The 18,547-nt window shown below is 48.1% G+C and overlaps 2 protein-coding genes across 4 annotated transcripts in view; one reads left to right on the top strand and one right to left on the bottom strand.

The window, feature by feature from the left end:
* Positions 1-7,317: 7,317 nt before the first annotated feature.
* arxa (aristaless related homeobox a) lies at positions 7,318-11,816 on the top strand. The gene is made up of 5 exons (XM_028969559.1): positions 7,318-7,609; positions 7,715-8,159; positions 8,839-8,884; positions 10,325-10,650; positions 10,895-11,816. The coding sequence occupies exons 1-5, from the start codon at positions 7,339-7,341 to the stop codon at positions 11,139-11,141; spliced, it is 1,335 nt and encodes a 444-aa protein (XP_028825392.1). The 5' UTR covers positions 7,318-7,338; the 3' UTR covers positions 11,142-11,816.
* A 3,152-nt stretch (positions 11,817-14,968) lies between these two features.
* Positions 14,969-18,547, bottom strand: part of pola1 (polymerase (DNA directed), alpha 1) — a 42,606-nt gene continuing 39,027 nt past the window's right edge. For all 3 annotated transcript variants that reach the window (XM_028959653.1, XM_028959644.1, XM_028959635.1), the window contains exon 37: positions 14,969-15,901. In XM_028959653.1, the coding sequence (XP_028815486.1) occupies positions 15,762-15,901 (140 nt within the window). In that variant the 3' untranslated portion in view covers positions 14,969-15,761. The remainder of the gene's footprint in view (positions 15,902-18,547) is intronic.

Raw genomic sequence — 18,547 nt, forward strand, 5'->3', positions numbered from 1 at the left:
AAAACAGTGCAGCACAGCACACGGTGCCACACAATGAAATGTGTCCTCTTCTTTTAACCATCACCCTTAGTGACACCGAGGTTCCCTTGAGCAAGGTACCGTCCCCACTCATTGCTCCCCGGGCGCCTGTCATGGCTGCCCACTGCTCACCAAGGGCGATGGTTAAAAGCAGAGGACACATTTCGTTGTGTCATCATGTGCTGTGCTTGCTGTGTATCACAATGAAAAAAGCAGTCACTTCATTATTTTTTCTTATACTTTCATTGCAAAAATTCCACTGCAAGAAAAACACCTCAGAGTTGTATAGTAAGCATTATATATTTGGAGGGATTGAGCTCGCCTTATACTTTTTATTTTCATTCACAATGATATGTCACAGCGTACCTTTGCAACAAAGAGTCTGGATTTTTTCTATGTCTGTCAGTGGTGTGCTTCATGCTTATGCACTTAAGTGGTTTGCATCATCCTAGACGGTTAAGCCCTGCAAAATGCTCCCACACCAACGTGCTGTTTAAATCCACTTCATACTGATTCAATTTACTGAGACATACACCACTGCACCTTTTTTTCCCCCTTTTTCTTTAACAAAATGCAACTTGCCAGTGGCGGCGAGTCTCTCCGGTGCCTTCCATAATGTTATGCAAATGGTTTAATATGAAGATAAAGACTGTTGCGGCATGCGATGCTCTTACAGTTCAAGCCCTCGCGCTTCCTCTGTGCTTGCACTAATGAGGAAGGCATTATTCTGAAGCTGCTAAATGGTGCCCCTCACGACATCTCCCCCCTCCCTGCTCCACTTCGGCCATTACGGCACTGTACACACACTTTAAGGCTGCCTTTTTATCAGCGTCTTCTAGCTTCTTGCACATCACAATGTCACAGAATAGAAAATTACACTCCACCTACGGAGAAAATTGCTTTGGAATTGCTTGGTTATAAAGATGTGTTTTTTTAAGCAAAAGACAGGCATAAAAAAATCACAAACATAATTACTGGAGATGGAAATCTTATTGTGGACTATTGGCAATTGTTGCTGGTCGTTAGCCAGGGGATTTATCAATTACCATGGCGAATTGGCGAAATGGCGTCGGCCCGCGGCGGGGATGTAGTGAACGAGGGAGGTTTTGACGGGTAGACTTGGGAGCTTATGAACTGGCGTGCCCGCGGTGTAGCGGGCGTGACGAGGCACAGGTCGGATTTAATGGCTCGTCGGGGTGCGGAAGCCCTGCGCGAACCTACCGAGCCGGCGTGGCCGACTTTAATGGAGGGAGGGATGGTGGCGACGTTTGGACCCTCGGCCTCTGAGCTTTCAGTCCAACGTTAAACAGCCTTAATTACATTACACTCCAGTCCACGCGGGTCTCCCAGGACCCGCCCTCACCATTAAGTGCTGGATGTGTAAGGTTTTTTAACTTACTTGCAGAAGAAAAGTATGGGTTGGTGGGAAAGCCAGGATGGAGCAGGAGAGATGAGTACGGTGGAGAGGTGAGTTGTCCCCCCGCTCCTCCACTCTGTTAAATTCCTGCCGTCGGAGGGGCGCGCAGGACTCCGGCTTCACCCCCGCCGGCTCTCCAAAATTTGCTGTTATGACTTCTTCACAGCGGGGGCACGAGGCACCTGGAGATTGAACAGGAATAAATCCAATATAGATGGCATGGCTGCACCGCGCCCCCCGCCGGGGCCGCTCGAGCCTGCGCTCCAGGATCGAATCGCTTTTCTCCCCCTAAATTGGCCTGGAGGCCATCTCCAGCACCCTGAGCCGGACTGCCGGGGACCTAATGATGCCCCCGCCCCGCTCGGGCCCGACTCCGCTGGCACACCAAATCTCTGGCCGGGTCTGGCCCTCGCGGCGTGTCCTCTGCGCCCGTCCGGTTCCCACCCTTCACCCACCCAAGCACTCATCGCCATAGAGGCCAGCAGAGGGACGCGCGGATCAACGGAACACACTCACACCCGCATTTACATTCGTCGCCCACCCCTTACCGCTGCTCATTTGTTGGCAACTGAGAAGCAGAATGGAATTGTGGCAGCCATGGGAGTGAGTGTCCTGAGGGAGGAAGGGGGACAGGTTGAATGGCATAACTGGCACCACGGCGGGTCGGTGGCGAGAGGCAGAGCGCACCGGAGGCACCGGGGCCATTAGCATCGCGGCCGCGTGGGGGGAAACCTAATTTCATTTGAGATGAGGTCTCTGATGAGCCGCTGGGCATCGTCTGTGATAAGTATCTAAACCCAGCGTAGGTGGGCAGCCTTTGAGACACACTCCATCACGACCACCCCGGACTCTCTGAATTAGCCATTTAGGCTCATTTGTCTGCGAACCAGGCCAATGTTGAATAATGGAAAGTTTAATTTTAGGGGAGGAAACGCCCAATGGAGACGCCGAGACACAGTCTGCATGGTCCGTTCCTTAATAGGTCCACTAGGTGTCAGTAAAATCACTTTGCAAGATCTTTTGTCCTCATGGAGTGGCATGCAAGACCTGTGGGGCAAGCCATGTCTAATGGTCACAATTCTGCACCACCTCCAGTCTGCTACCTGTATCCCCAGGTGAGTGACATTTTTAGATACACTTAGAACATAAGTATGAGAAAAGACAGAGCAGCAGAAAGCCCGATCCCAGCACGATAGCCATTTATCGGGGCATTAATGGACCTATAAACTATAGAGCTGGTTTTGAGGACTTCAGTGGAGAGGGGTGACTTATGGAAAGGGTGTTTAATAAATCTCAACATTGGCTTCAAAGTTTAAACATCCTTACGTAGATTAAAGTCTCACCAACTGTGTTACAGGCCTGACTGAATTGTTCCAGACGAAGGCAACCAAACTATGTATTATTGATAACTGGTTCATTTATAATTAGAACATTTTGTCTTATAATAAACAACATAAGGTTTTTTTAAGGTTCTGTATACAGTTATTATATGTATATTACATGTATCATTATATGTTTAATAACTGTACCAGAAATGATCCGGTGTCATACAGGGTCAGTTCCTGTGTAGAGTGCTTCAGATTTGAGGCATAAGTGGTCCTTTTTACATCGACCTGTGCTCAGGTTTGCATTCAGATTTATTAAAAAATGTATTAAAAACTCTTCTACCAGGAGTAATGAACATGGAAGACTTAAAGGTGATAAAATAAGGTTACACATACATTTAAATGTAAATAGTTTACCCTGCGTATGTATTTATATGTCAGAATGGCGCTTTTGTAGAGTTGCAGAGGCAAGGGTCGACTGAGTTGTTCGAGAAGAATCTTCTTTTGCATTTCAGAATATTTAAATGGGATTTGTATCAACGTGTCATTTTTGATCATTTACATAAAACTCAGACAAGGTCAGATGCGGCGAAGTCCCTAATTTAGCCTAATCAACTATCATTTGCATTGCGGTCTTTGTACGCGTTATTGAAGCTAACTGAATAAATGGACTTCTTCAGATTCGAGGGGGAGTGATGCGTTTTGATAAGCTCATAAAATAAAAATATTCATTTGCATACATTAGGCTGATTAACTTAATAAAGAGTGATTATTCTTGGGATTTTCTGAATTCTTATTTGCGCCGCGCGCCAATCAATAAAAGGGCAAACGGCCCTGATCAAACTGCACGACGTCGTGCGGCGCATGGGGTCACCAGCTCGCTGTGATCGAGGCAGCAACACGGCGACAGGCGTCGCCATGGCCTCTTTAACCAAAGAAATATCCACAATCTGCACTGCAAATCTCACTTTACTTTATCCCGTCAATCAATAATAATAATTACAATATCATAACAACAATAATAATAGTGTGCGGCTTCAGTTAACCCTTTCTTTCCGCTCGGGGGCCTTGTATAAAGAACCCACAGAACCCTGTTCGGATGTGGAGCCGTTTCTCCTGCAGAATTGATCCAGAATTGATCTCCAGTCCATCAGAGGTGTTGGGGTGAGAATAGCAAGGCGCAGCACACGGTGCGCACAACGATATGTGTCCTCTGCATCGGGTTTCAAACTGGCGACCCTCCGACTACGGGTCTGCCTCCCGTGTAGCTGAAAGGCCCTTCATCTGTAGGAACGATTTCATGGCTTAATGCCGACAGATGCCTGTAGGATTTACTTTTCTCTGCCACTGATATTTCTGTTTTCAGATTACGATTTATTTACATCCACGTCCCCCTGGGGTCTCGCCTCGCAGGGACACAACGTGGGGTTGAATCTGTGACTTTGTGGTCTTTGTGGTGTCACTAGCACCCAGTTTACTGTAATAACAGTCACTCTGTTGGGGTAGAATCCTGCTGAATATACATCCTCCCAGTATAGACGCGCCATTAATAACAGAATGGATTCTTCACCGTCTTCTATTGTTCCAGTTTCGCCACAGATTGGACGACTAGGCCCATATTCGGCCGCCGGATCGGTTCTATTTATTTATTTTTGCCATTTTCCCCCATAGATTTCAATTATGGCGTCTTTTGTTTTTTATTAGCGTGTATTACTGTTGGAAATTACGGATGATCACTACGCAGAGGATTGCTGTTGTCGCGCCGCTCCTCGCCTGTCATTCTAAACTTGGGCTAACAAAGTCATTAAAATTGACTCCCTCGCGCTCTCATTATGCGGGGTGTTAATAACCACTAATTAACTTTGCTTACGCGCGTCTCTAAAAAGCCCTTTTCTCTTTTTTGTCGAGCAGAGCAGCATCCAATTATGTCACTGCAACCAGAAGCAGGACTGTCACCCCAAAGCCGCCCCTGCAAACTTGGTTCTTTATCCAGGGCCTGTAAAAATTCACAGAACAAATTAATAAAACGCATAAAAAGAAATCAATGCATCAGTTGACTTGTTGGAATCCACACATAACCATAAAAAGCAGAATCTGGTGATGATGTCAGCCCACTCTATAGAAATATTACTTTCAAAATGCAATGCATCAGTGTATATATCCACATATATAACGTGACATTAATGATCCTATAGATTTACATTACATTACATTTACAGCATTTATCAGACACCCTTATCCAGAGCGACTTACAATCAGTAGTTTCAGGGACAGTCCCCCCCCTGGAGACACTCAGGGTTAAGTGTCTTGCTCAGGGACACGATGGTAGTAAGTGGGATTTGAACCTGGGTCTCCTGGTTCATAGGCGAGTGTGTTACCCACTAGGCTACTACCACCCAACTATTGCATTCTATGTGTTTGGGGTGGGGGTAGAAAGCTAAAGCAGGTATTCATGAATAGTAATGGTGTATTTTGCGAGTAGCTCGCAAATATTTAGGTTATTATCTGCAATCGATACGTCAATAATCCATCATGAGAGCGGCCTGACCTGCCCGTGCGGGGAAGTGTTATTATGACGTGCGGTCAGACAGGTGGTGCCGCCGCCGCACGTTTACCGGGTTCGGGTCACGACCCGCGCGAGTGCCCTTTGACCCCGGCGGCCACCCAGCGGGCCTGGTCCGGGTACAGCGGCGTCGGTGGCGGTGGCGGCGCTGTCACAGTAGAAAAACACCAACGCACGACGAGTGGCGGAAAAAAAAGATTTCCAGAAAGTCAGCAGCCAAATTGACAGTCAAAAATTAGCTTAATTAATATACAATTACACGCAATTAACCAAAATCGGGCATAATCAATGGAATCAGATGTGTAATTAAAATCTAGGCACAAACTTTCGCACCCGTTAATGATTAATTAGCCTCTACCGTCAGGTTGGTGGCGGCGACGCGCCGCCGGCAGATGGCGCTGCAGCCGCGACGCCGCGTCCGGCGACCTGGGTTCCGCTGTGTACAGCGTGTGTCGGAGGGGGGGGTCTTTATCGGAAAACGACCGAGTTGTGGCGATATAAACCCAGCGGACCCCCGACTAACTACCCATCCGCCGAATAGACGGAAAATTGAAAGTGTGCAAAATTGCTTTTTCTCCCCCCCCCCTCAACGTATGCGTGTAATTAGTGCATTTAAACAAAGCGCGGATGTCCTGCTGGCGGTAATAGTCCCTGACATTTCTTTTCTTGGGTTAATAACAGTGCGCGTATAAATGAATCAAATTGTGGCCCCCAAATTACATAGCGGCTTTAAATACCCGTCTGTATTACGCGCCTGTTTGTGACCACAGAAAAATGCTTTATATTGTTATTATTGTTATTACTCTGTTGATCTCCATACAAACGCTCGTGGTGGGAGCAAAAAAATAATAATAAAAAATAAAGAATAAAAGTTTCTGACTCGATAAAGGGAGAACTGTTCTGTTCGCTGTCTGAACTAGGCCTCGTCCAATCAGAAGCCGCGTTATTACAGCCCGAGGTGGTCGTGGTGATGAAGGCCGCAGGCCCCTTCATCCCAGACCCGCTCGATGAGAGTGACCGCAGCCTGTTGGAGTTTGGGACGGAATTGTGAAAATGATCCTTTTTATTTTTTTATTTTATTTTTTTAATTTTTTTTTGAGCTGATGGGTTTGAGCGGCAGATGGGGGTCGCGCCACTCGCAGCAGGTTAAATAGACTTTCATTTAAAATTACATTCTCAACCTGACTGCAATCCCGAGGCGTCCGGCTACCTGCAGCATCATCATCATCATCGCCATTCTTCACTTTTTAAGCCAATCATCCGGGGGCTATCTGATGGCCGAGCAATTAGTGTGTGTGTGTGTGTGTGTGTGTGTGTGTGTGTGTGTGAGTGAGTTGGAGGCTAAAGTGAAGAATGGCCTGTATGCACTGAGAGCACAATTACCGTCCTATTTCATCACAGATAATAAAAGGATAAATTTTACATCCATTAACCTGCGTCTGGCAGAGGCGGCTTGTTTACTTTCAACCGCGCAGTGGTTTTATTATTTTTTTTAATTATTACAACTTTTTTAACGGCGCACGAGGCTGCGAGAAGTTTCACAATTGATATATCTAGTAAAATATTACTATTTTCTTATTTTACCTTACATGATAATAATCCCAATAATAAAATATATCACATATTTTAGAATAACGCTTTGCTGTTTTTTTGCTGTTTTAATTTTTTTATAATAATAATAATAATATTAATAGCAGTATTAGAATGTGTGTGTATATCATTGTATATAATCCAGTGTATTTATCTATTATTGTATACAATATTACTGTAATAGCATATAAATGTGTTTTTTTATTATTGTGCTATAGTAGTGCTCCTTGGATAGTTTATGAAATCTGTCGCTGTCGGTGAATATAAACGCGCTTTTTTGTCCGGGTTTATTCATATTGATGTTCGCTCCCCTCAACATCCAAGTGAACTTTGAGACGGTAAAATCGGTAAGATCGCCCTTTTCCCCCGGGAGCCAATCAGATCGGCGCTCCGCGCCAATGTAACGGGCGCGGGGCGCGCGGCACATGCCATTGACGCGCGCGCGCGTGCGAGCGAGCGAGGGAGACGCGACAGACGAGCGCGAGACGCCACTGCGCCAGGGTCCCCCCCGCCACCGAGCGAGCACGAGACGCGGCGACATGAGCGGCCCGCACGACGGCGACGCGGCGCACGACGGCAAGTCGCCCACGCGCCTCTCCTCCTACTGCATCGACAGCATCCTGGGCAGGAAGAGTCCCTGCAAGGCGCGGCTGCTGGACGCGGGGACCTTCCCCGCGCTGGGGTCCCCGGGCGACGGTGAGCGGCGCACTTACTCAACAAACCAACTTTTACTTTACCGCCGCGGTGTTAAAACTGTGTTTGGTGTGTGTGTGTGTGTGTGTGTGTGTGTGTGTGTGTTAGATTTGCACCTGCCGCCCAAACTGCGCCGCCTCTACGGTCCCGGGGGGAGGTACCCCGACACCCCCCGAGCCTTCCACGACCACGGGGACCAAGCCTGCGACGCGCTCAAAATCAGCCAGGCCCCGCAGGTCAGCATCAGCCGCAGCAAGTCGTACCGGGAAAACGCGCCGTTCAGCCCCGAGCGCGGCCCCGACGACCTGGCGGAGCTCAAGTTCGAGGAGGACATGGTGAAGGAGGAGGCGTGCGCCGACGCGGACCTGTCCCCCAAGGACGACGCGGACGTGAAGGACGGCGAGGACAGCGTGTGCCTGTCCGCCGGCAGCGACTCGGAGGAGGGGATGCTAAAAAGGAAGCAGAGGAGATACAGGACTACCTTCACCAGCTACCAGCTCGAGGAGCTGGAGAGGGCCTTCCAGAAGACCCACTACCCGGACGTGTTCACCAGGTACAGCAGGCGCTGAAAAGGAGCAGAAGAATATTATCAAATTAGTCCATTCCGTTGAACTCTTTTCTAAAGAAAAAGAAAATCGACTTTATCGGGTCCGTGGGCCTGGTGCAACTCACGCGGTTATTAAAGTACAATACTACTAATAATCATGTCATATTTAATATATACATATATATAAAATTACCAATATGTCGATATAAAAATATTACGTATTAAAGCATTTAACAGTTCACAACAATCTGTTAAAAATTTCGTTTGCAGAATGAGTTGTCGTGGTTTTTACAGATAAATAACCCGTTCCGTTATTAATCCCATAAATCCGAGTTGTATTGTGATAAAAACGCTGGTATTGATCTCCTTGTATCCGTTTTTACCGTTATTATTATTATTCATACTTTACATATTCTGCGCTCATTGGCGGCTTTTATCGATTCATTCAAGGGGAATTATTGCAATCAGAGCCGCCGAGTGGCCGTGTAATAGTTTGTGTCATTATTGTCGCCATTATGCTCTTTCAAAGGCTTTGGGGGGGTTAAATGGGACCCCGAAAGCGCAAACCATTATCACAATAAATCGCTCATTATTGCGATTATCATCAAATTACTGGGTTAAAAAAAAATCCCACCCTTCCCCTCCAAGTGACTGTCGGGTAATTTTGATTTTTTTTTTTTTACAGGGAGGAGCTCGCCATGCGGCTGGACCTGACCGAGGCGCGCGTGCAGGTGAGCCGTTTATTCCCGCGAAAAGCATCCCACTTTCCGCGCACCTTCCACGCACTTTCCACACGGCTCCACCCGATCCCGGTTTTATATATATATATATATATATAAATATGCCCTGTGAGGTTTGTAGGAACACCGATTACTGAATTAATTAACCAATCAAATGACACTAGCAATCGAATATAAAATATAATCTAAAATGATTAAATTGGTGGTAAATCACTGCTCTGTCCTGTCTGTCGTTTTGACGACTGATGCAATTGAATAAATGTTTCTGATGAACACGAGTTCGTGTTTGATGCTCCTAATGACCGTCGGTTACGGCGTTAATTAGTTCGTTGCTAATTGGAACGTACGCAGGCTGTCAGCGCCAGGACTGCGCGCTTTTATGCGTGCATTTACCCCGGTATTTGAACAGCACGTCCGAGCGCCGGCGATTAATCGGAACTTTGTTAAATGAGGAAAGGTGCTTCCTGTTATCGAACGTTATTACGGAGCGCGCGCTGGACATTTTACTGGCAATTACGCGCTCGGGCGCGATTCATAAAAGCGCACTTAGCGCGAGAGCAAACAGGGCTGCCGGGGGCGGAGGGATGGCGGGATGGAGGGATGGGCGGAGGGGATAATGCTGTTTGATTTGCCGTCCTGCGATCGCGATAGAGCCGCATTGATCCGATGCTTGGCGCTCGGAGCCCATGAGGGACTATTAAAGGTGCCCCCCCCCCCACACACACACACGCCCTCCACGTCCATCCAGCGTGGCGTGTTCAAAGCAGACTTATTACGCGCGTAAAACAACAGATGTTCGCGCGGGGCCGCGGGTGAACAAATCACTTAAGGGGCTCCATCAGGAGGCGATAAAGCTCGTAAATTCCCCCGGGGCCGTGTGACGCAGAGCGGCTCGGACCAGGGGCCTGTGTGTGTGTGTGTGTGTGTGTGTGTTTGGAGAAGCTGCTGTGTGTTTGTGTGTGTGTGAGAACTCCTCCTTCACTGTCCTGCTGCTGTTGACATTTTCTCCATTGTCAGCCGGTCATGTTTCTACACCACACCACCACTGATGGGCTGGCGGAGTGTGTGTGTGTGTATGTGTGTGTGTGCCGGGGAGGGAGGGAGGGAGTGGACGGTCGTGGGAAAGTTAAATAGCCCTTTCCCGAGTCACTTACATTTGGAGGAATTTCATTTAAACAGCATTAATTGTTATTAGGGCTCTGTCCAGTTGTTATTTCCTGACCCCTGGTTACCATGGATACTAATGACCCAGCCCCCGTTGGGGCTTTTTGGGGTCTAAACCAGGTTTTAATGAGCAGCCGCTTAACACAAAGGGGGAATAAATAACGTAATACAGAATGTAATTATAATGTTCGTATTATGTGGGAGAGGAATTTACTGCCAAATATTGTGTTCTAGAACCAATGACCAAACTCCACCCCCCTTCACCAGGTCTGGTTTCAGAACCGCCGGGCCAAGTGGAGGAAGCGCGAGAAGGCGGGGGTCCCGACGCACCCCCCGGGGCTCCCCTTCCCGGGCCCTCTGGCGGCGGCGCACCCCCTGAGCCACTACCTAGACGGAGGACCCTTTCCGCCCCACCCTCACCCGGCCCTGGAGTCGGCCTGGACCGCCGCAGCGGCCGCGGCCGCCGCCTTCCCCGGGCTGGCCCCGCCCCCGAACGGCTCGGGCCTCCCTCCTGCCACACCTCTCGGCCTGGGCACCTTCCTGGGCACCGCCATGTTCAGGCACCCCGCCTTCATCGGGCCCACCTTCGGCAGGTAACCGGGCTCCGTGTTTATGGTGCGAAGCTGTGTGTAGAGTAGGGCCCGGGTGCGGCAGTGTGCCTTGCCGTGTGATTTGGAATAATGGCAGTGTTGAGGGTAATTTGGTAAGTGGCTGACGCTGAGACGCAAGCTGCCGAAGGAGGCGCTAATTTATTCGCCTGCCGCCGCTGTCATGGTTTTTTTTTGGTGATTGCTAATAACAGGCCGGCTGAATCCGTTGTGTTCCCGCTGTGTCCAGACTCTTCTCCGGCATGGGCCCGCTGACCAGCGCTTCCACGGCCGCCGCGCTCCTGCGCCAGCCCGCCCCGCCGGTGGAGGGCCCGGTGCAGCCCGCCGCGGCCCTTCCCGACCCCTCCTCTTCCACGGCGGCCGACCGCAGGGCCTCCAGCATCGCCGCGCTCCGCCTCAAGGCGAAGGAACACTCGGCCCAGCTCACCCAGCTCAACGTCCTGCCCCCCGGCGCCGCGGGGAAAGAAGTGTGCTGAGTTGCCGAGCTCCTCCACGCCCCCCCGACCCGCCGCTTACCACAACCAGCCCCACCCCCTGAAAAAGCATGACCAAAAGCCATGAGAAAGGGCCACCGGCAACACGGAACTGTGCTTTGAGGCCTGGAATTCGTTTCACCACCGATGGACGGCGGCGCGCGGCTTTCTCAGGCTTGTGAACCCGCCGTCAAGGGACGTGAGCACATCAGTCAGCCACCTCAACCCAATCTAACCGCGCCACCCTGACAGCCCACCGTCCGCAGCGCCCGCACCCGCCGGCCTGATGGGGCCCGGCCACGGCACTCGGCGGGACTCCAGACCCGGTCTTCACCTCCGCCCGCTCGGGGCTGAGGTCACTATGCCAAAGGAAATCCGTAAAAAGGGTGCCAGAGAATTCTCTGCCCTACTTTCAGTCTGTCCATCCACCGTAACGTTTGGACAGAAGTGGCCGCTTTCGAATATTCAGCTGAATATATATATAAATATATATTTCTTTTCGGTTTTTTTTCTTTCTTCCTCTCATTAATTTTATGAAATTCATTTGAATTGAGCGTGGCATTTGCCACATTCATTATACTGTGATGGGTATCTCTGTATATAGTGCTGTAAACACACACACACACACACACACACACACACAAAAAGACCAAAAAAAAAAAAAAAAAAAAAAAACAAGTCTTGTATATTTGAGGAAAAGAAAAAGTTTGAAAAGATGCACTTGATGTAGTATTGTACGAATGTGTCCCAGTAGACAAGCATCCTGTGTTCATGAAATATTAGGTTTTTAGATCATAATTTATGTCTGCTTTGATCTCAGAGAGAATGTTTTATCGGTGAGTGTACATTTGCCTGAAATGAGAGCATAGAGCACCAAAAAGAAAATTTAATAAAAACTAGTGGGGTGAAAAAAAAAAAGTGTACATTTCAGATTTTATTATGTATCTGAATTTCTGAATTTATAATTTTGGAATAATTTTAAGACAATTTAGATTTTTGACTTTTTTTTGTGGGATGAAGTGCACGTGCTGGTTGGATGTGGTGGGGTGGGGTGTGGAGGGCATAAATGAAATTTCGTGACCAGTTCAGAGTGTACATATCAAACATTATTAAAGAGAGCGCTTTCAAATTCACTCTTACGTTTCTTCATATTAAAAAAAAAAATTATAATAAATAAGAAAGAAGTTTGTCAACTTTCATCCACTTCATAGCAAAACGGCTCTTATTATAATAGTCACACGAATCTGAGAGGATTCGCATCCTGAGCGCGATGCGCGACGTTTGCGCGACTATTATCAAAATTGTCAGGTGTCATCACGAACAATTATTTATTTTATTCATTTTTCCTTATTAATTTATCCTCGGGAGTAATTAAGCACCTACTCTACCGCGGTCACCCCACAAGCCAATTTGCAATTACGCCGCTTGATGGAAGGGCGGAGGGGGGGGGGGGGGGCTCTTCTGGCTTTTTAAACCACAAAAGTGCCATAAATTCATTTTATCAGCCTGTTAACAAAAAAAACCTCGAAAGCCCCCAAATTGGTCTTAACGTGTGTATCGCCAGAACTCCGCCGGGCCCCGAGTCCTTTTCTCATGAATGAAGTAACAACCTCGTTCGCCGGATTAATCTTCCTCCTCCTCCTCCTCCTCCTCCGCTGGATCTCGGGCGAGGAGCGTCGCCATTACCGCCATCAATGCGCTCCTTTCAGCCCCGTCGTTTCCCCCCCATTTGACCCGTCCATGGTGCTGAGGCAAATCGCGTGAAATTACCTCCAGGATTACACGTCCCCCCCCCACCTTCCTCCTTGTTTTACGCCCGCTAATCCCGCCTCATACAAGCAGGATCAGGCCGGGTGGGGGGGCAGAGAGGTGCCCCCCCCCCCGCATTGTCATACTTGAACTATTCAGAGTCCGGACGTTAAGATCATAAACACAGAAGGTCTGCGTGGAAGCAATTTTCTCTTGATCACCGCAACTCCCCGGTAGGTTCCCTCCCCCACGAAGTCCAGATCTAATTGTGGACTTTTTTAAATAAAAAAAAAAAAATGGAATTTGAGAATTACTTTTCAATTTAATTTGCTCCCAATTGAACAATTATAACCCAAAGACCCGTATATATAAAAGATACATTTTTTGTAATTTTATCAAAATAAATAATAACGAATTTGCATTCAGATATTGTGCGATGTAAGCAGACTGAACGAAGATTGCGACAGATCCAGAGTAATCAAACCAAATCACTTTATATTAAACTAGAGATTTTCAGTGTAGGGCCTAACATCAATAATAATAATAATAATAACTAGCGACAAATGTTAGTCAACTGGTTCTCGGTGATCGTTTAATTCTAACATTAATAGCCGACCCTGTACACTGTTTGTGTGTAACGACTGTGAGGAAGAGATCGAATGATGAAGAAATAAAACGTAACAAGTCGTTTTACTGTAACGTGACGGGGCCTGTCAGCTCTCGCAAACCCGTAAAGGAACACAGATAAATAGACCAATATTAGAATATGAGCTCGCGCGTCAACAGGTCCGCACAAATGACTCGGAACGCGTGTGGCGTGACGTCACCACGCAGGCTTTTGGGAGACGTCGTTTTCATAATTGGATGCAAATTACAAATGTATTTCGCTGGAACGCGCGTCGCTCTACATACAACACACACACGGCCCAGCTGCATTGTGGGATAACGCGCGCATGATGAAATATTCCCGCCAAATAAAGGACGCGTAAAATATCTTGTGAGGTTTCGTTTTTTTTTTTTTTTTTTTAGTTTTTTTTCCCCTTCTCCCCCCGCCGATCGGTCCGTGTTTGATTTGACTGCTGATTTCGGATTCTCCAACTCCGCGTAATCAAGCGCCGGTCCTTCGGGACTCGACTCCAGACACCCATCGCAGGAGGAGGAGAAAGGCGCGTAAAGGGGCTTTGATGAGCCCCTCGCCTCCCTTTTGGTGTCGCGGAGGAGAAATCACGGTGAAAGGGCTGAATGGCGGCTCGCTGGCACTCCGTCCCCTCTCGGCTCGCCTTAATTCCCCCGTCTCTTTTACCCTCATCCAATTAGTTCAGTGTATTAAGCGGTTTATCATCTCATGGCTCGCCATTCAGGGGAACAAGGGGGGCACTTTGCAATGGGCCCGGTCCTCCTTTTGACGCCCTCGGGTACTTACATATTCCGCGACGCCATGAATAATGGGGAGAGAATGGCGCACTAATTCCCTCATCAAAGGCGAGCTTGTCCGGCGCTTTTGCGCGACGCCCCCCATGCCGGGTCCGAAAAGGCGGCCAATAAAGCTTAGCATCACAAAACCGAGCCGCTCTTATTAGCTCGGCGCTAAGCGAATGCAAAGCCGCGCCGCCTTTGAGTGGCGCGGCGAGGGAACCGCTTCGGCCGGGCCGGGCCCGTGGAATGTTCCACGGTGGAAAGGCCCACGACACGCAGACCTGTACATACACATCGAACACTATCGCTACGTCGTGATGTAAATGTATGTGTGGTTTTTTTTTTTTTTTTTTTTTTTTTAAGGGTCAAAAGGTCAGCGCCATTACTGAAGCTTATAGGGGCAGTTGAGATTATGGCGATGCAATTATGCAAAGATCTCGTTTTTTCTCATTAGTCATATAATAGCGGACAATCGAATTATACTCATATTTCAACGAATAATGAAACCAAAAAGGGAGAACAGGGAATTGACTTTATTTAAATCAGTAAGAAACAATCATTTTCATAATAAAATATTGCTTAAAGTTCCTACAAACGTATAAAAATTCAGCATACAACACGAAAAAAAAAACCAACCAACCAACCAAAAAAAAAAAAAAGATTCAATCAACGGGAATAAAAACGGTTGTTCGTTGCAGAGCACTCAAATGCAGCGGCCTCGGTCCCCTCTGATGGCACTCAGCCTTACATCTTCCATTTAACAATCCTCCGACACCAGCAGGAACTGGGGGAACTGGAACAAGTGGAGTCACAATAGCCCGAAAATGCCAAAATCAGAAGCCCGGTTCTGTTTCACTGGCTAATTGCCGTGCAGTCAAGAAGGTGGGGGCAGTAAAGAGAGAAGTCGTTTAGGAGCCGAGATCCCATCAAGCCGCCGCTGCCCCTTCCCGCCAATTTGACTGCTATTTAGCCCTGATTGTTACCCCTCAGATTCTTGCGGGGTGGGTTAAAGTGTGCACGTCTGAGGGGTGGCCAGCTGAGAGAGTCTTTAGCCCGTCATTATGGCCATTTCACCATGGAATCACAAATGATTAAAGAGACGGATGAGTGTACATGGATGTTCTAAGGAGAACGCGGCTCGGCCTGACTGACCTCAAATGCTGTCCACGCCATCGCGAGGCAGACTGGTGATTCACACAATAGCCAAACGCTTAATTCACAAAGCCTTGTGTGAACATCACAGGACGCCATGGCTGATATGACAAGCCATGGTTATTTTCCAAAGGTCTGGCAAAAATTCCACACACACACATAAATGAAAAGACATTAATTGAACGTGACATGGGCAACATCAGGTAGAGGATTAGATGATGATGATGGAGTAAAGGGCACCAAACATGACACTTGGAAAATAAAATGGTAATTTCCACCGCGGTAAATAACACCTTAACCAGGGGTTCACTTAAGTGCTGCAAAAGCCTGGAAGAGTTTGGCGAGGTTGACCTCGGAGTAGCCGCTGGAGGACAAGGTGGAGTCCACCACCTCCTTCAGCTTCTTGTAGACCTGCTGCTCCGCATTCCAGCATCTTTTAACCTTGCCTGTGGACAGAAGAGAGGATTGGAGTAAAACAGTGTCACTGCTGTGCCCAAATTTGATTGTCCCCCGTATGAAAATAAACTCGTCGTGACACCAAGTCCTAACATCTGAGGCAGAATCTGCGAGAGCTGCAGGATGGCGGACAATAGAGCTGGGCGCGCAATACCGGGGCATGTCGAAATTGGCCTTTAGAGGCCATCACGAATCGAACTGGAGTGGAAACTACACGAATCAATAGCGAAGCAGTGATCCTGTGAGCATGAAGACCATGGGACAGGACGGGGTGGCGGCGGAGGCTGGGGGCAGGATGAGCCTCATCGTCGGGTGGCCACTGGGCCGGGCAATTGGGTCGATATCCTGGGTCACTTATCTCCTCGGGTGGGCCTTCAATAGCAATGTGAGGCTGATGGAGGCGCCATCGGTGGGCTAACGGGAATCAGACATAAAATCTCCTTTTAACTCGAGGGTCGCCTGTACCCGGAGAGGAACTCTCTGAAAGTGAATCTCCCGCCAGAACGTGACCGGGTCTCATGCGAAAGGCGCCGAATTCGGCAAGTTCTACACGCTTCACTTTAATCCTTCAATATGAACAACGTCCCGACTTGTCCGGCCAAGAACCGGACCCGGCGGCCGCCGCTGAGTTCCGGAACGGCGCACGGGGGAAAGATATGAGGCCGGCAGCGCCGACCGCTACCCAACACGGGAGCGGCAGCCATTATCCTCGCACGCTTTACATCAGCGAGGAGCTGGAAAACGAGCGGAAAAACACAGAACACTGCCACACGAAATCGAGACAGAGAGAGAGAGAGAGAGAGAGAAAGGGGGGAGCAGACTATTTACCTGAGGAACGAAAGAAGAGGGAGAAGAAAGAAGATGATGCATGATCAAGCGAAAGCAATCATGTCATCATTTTTGAAAGGTGGGAGAAAATAATCTTTTTTTTTTTTTTTTTTTCTTTCCTCCCCTCTCCCGTTCTCTCTCTCTCTCCTCCTCCTCCTCCTCTTCTCCCCCCGTTCCTCAATCACTGTGTAGGGAATGGATAAAAGAGCAACTTAAAAGCCACGGAGGTTGTCAGAGACCTCGCTTTCCTTTTCGGCCCGGCAGGGGTCGTATTTAAAATAAATAGCATTCCTTAAAGGGAGAGAGTAGTGAGAGGAAAGAGACTTGAATAAGAGGAAGAAAGAGAGAGACAAAGCAATAGAAAGGTATGAAAAAAAAAAAAAAGAGAGAGAAAGAGAAAGAAATTGAGGTAAGAGAGAGGACAGGAGACGGCGGACGGGCTTAGCAAGTCTGAGGAGAGAGTGTATCAGCTTCCATGCGCTCTAACTAGGTGTAAATACAATAACAAGCATGTAATTAAGTGAGCATGATGAAGTTAATGGAGATCATACATTCCATTTGGGCGGCTTATGAATATTCCATTAGCCGTTATCAGGCAGCTGGAATAGCTGTTAATTTAATCATCACTCCGAGCAGAGAAAAGTTCTTTGTGCGAGTGTAATTGCACAGAATGAATAATTGATTTGACAATCGTACCCGCGGATTTTCACCAGCTCTAGGCTGGCGGGGCGCGGGCGGGGGGGAGCGGGGAGGGGGGGGGTCGAGCGTATTCTGCCCTGAAGAGGTGGCAGAGGAGATAGCCCGCAAATTGAGCATTATCAGAAGACGGATAAAGGACCATTTTTATTTTATCAATGCGGCAAAATTATATTACGGCGTGAGCGTAATCACACTGCCCACACTTAAAGAGACAGGGAGCGAGTGCGGCACACGGAGGGGGGAGTGAGTGGAAGACTGAGGTGGATGACTTATTTAAAAAAAAAAAAAAAAAAAAAAAAAAAAAAAAAAGGAAAGAAAAGAATGAATTGCTCTTCATGAAAGAACGAAATCAGAGTTCAACATTATTTGGAAGTAATTGATATGGGATATCTAATTTTTCAAAAGGGAGAGAAAATGTTTTATTATGGAAAGACTCCTGCCGGGTGTGAAATTGCCTCCACATTTAACTCAGTAGCTGCAATCAGGCAGAGGACTGTGGTCTACATGTAGATCAGATCCCACAGCCTGCATCTAATCTCACTTTACACACACACACACACACACACACACACACACACACAAAGTGTGTTTCCCTCAGTCCTTCAGACATGGTCACATAAAAATAAATAAATCTGTTGCAGAGCCCACTGACACAGATAAAGGTTATGAAGATGTATCAATAACAGCAATGGCCTCTATGCAGGGAGCAGTCGAAATGACTAGCAGGAGTGGGGACCAATGACAGCTCCATCTTTCCAGTGGCTTGTCAGAGTCACAAGTGGAGGTTTTGAGAATCAAATGTAACATAATGACCGGAACGGACCCGAGAAGGTTCCAGTGTCTCGGCTCGTGGAAGGGGGTGGGGGGGGTTCTTACCCGGTTCTTTCACCGAGGAGGGGACGGGAGGCGAGTTTGTACATTTTTCCACGAGCTTTTTGCTCTCGGATCAAATCGAGAGAGGAAAACACTACAAATGCACAAAAACGTTGGGAAGCAATTTCACCGCTCGTCTGAAAACGCAGAAGCAATTGCAGCGCCCCCATTCGGCAGAGCTGCAAGGAACTCGGAGCAGCAGCCCATTTGACCTTAAGCCCGCCGGTGGTCAAGCT

This window comes from Denticeps clupeoides, chromosome 2 (genome assembly GCF_900700375.1).
Source record: "Denticeps clupeoides chromosome 2, fDenClu1.1, whole genome shotgun sequence".
NCBI lineage: Eukaryota > Metazoa > Chordata > Actinopteri > Clupeiformes > Denticipitidae > Denticeps > Denticeps clupeoides.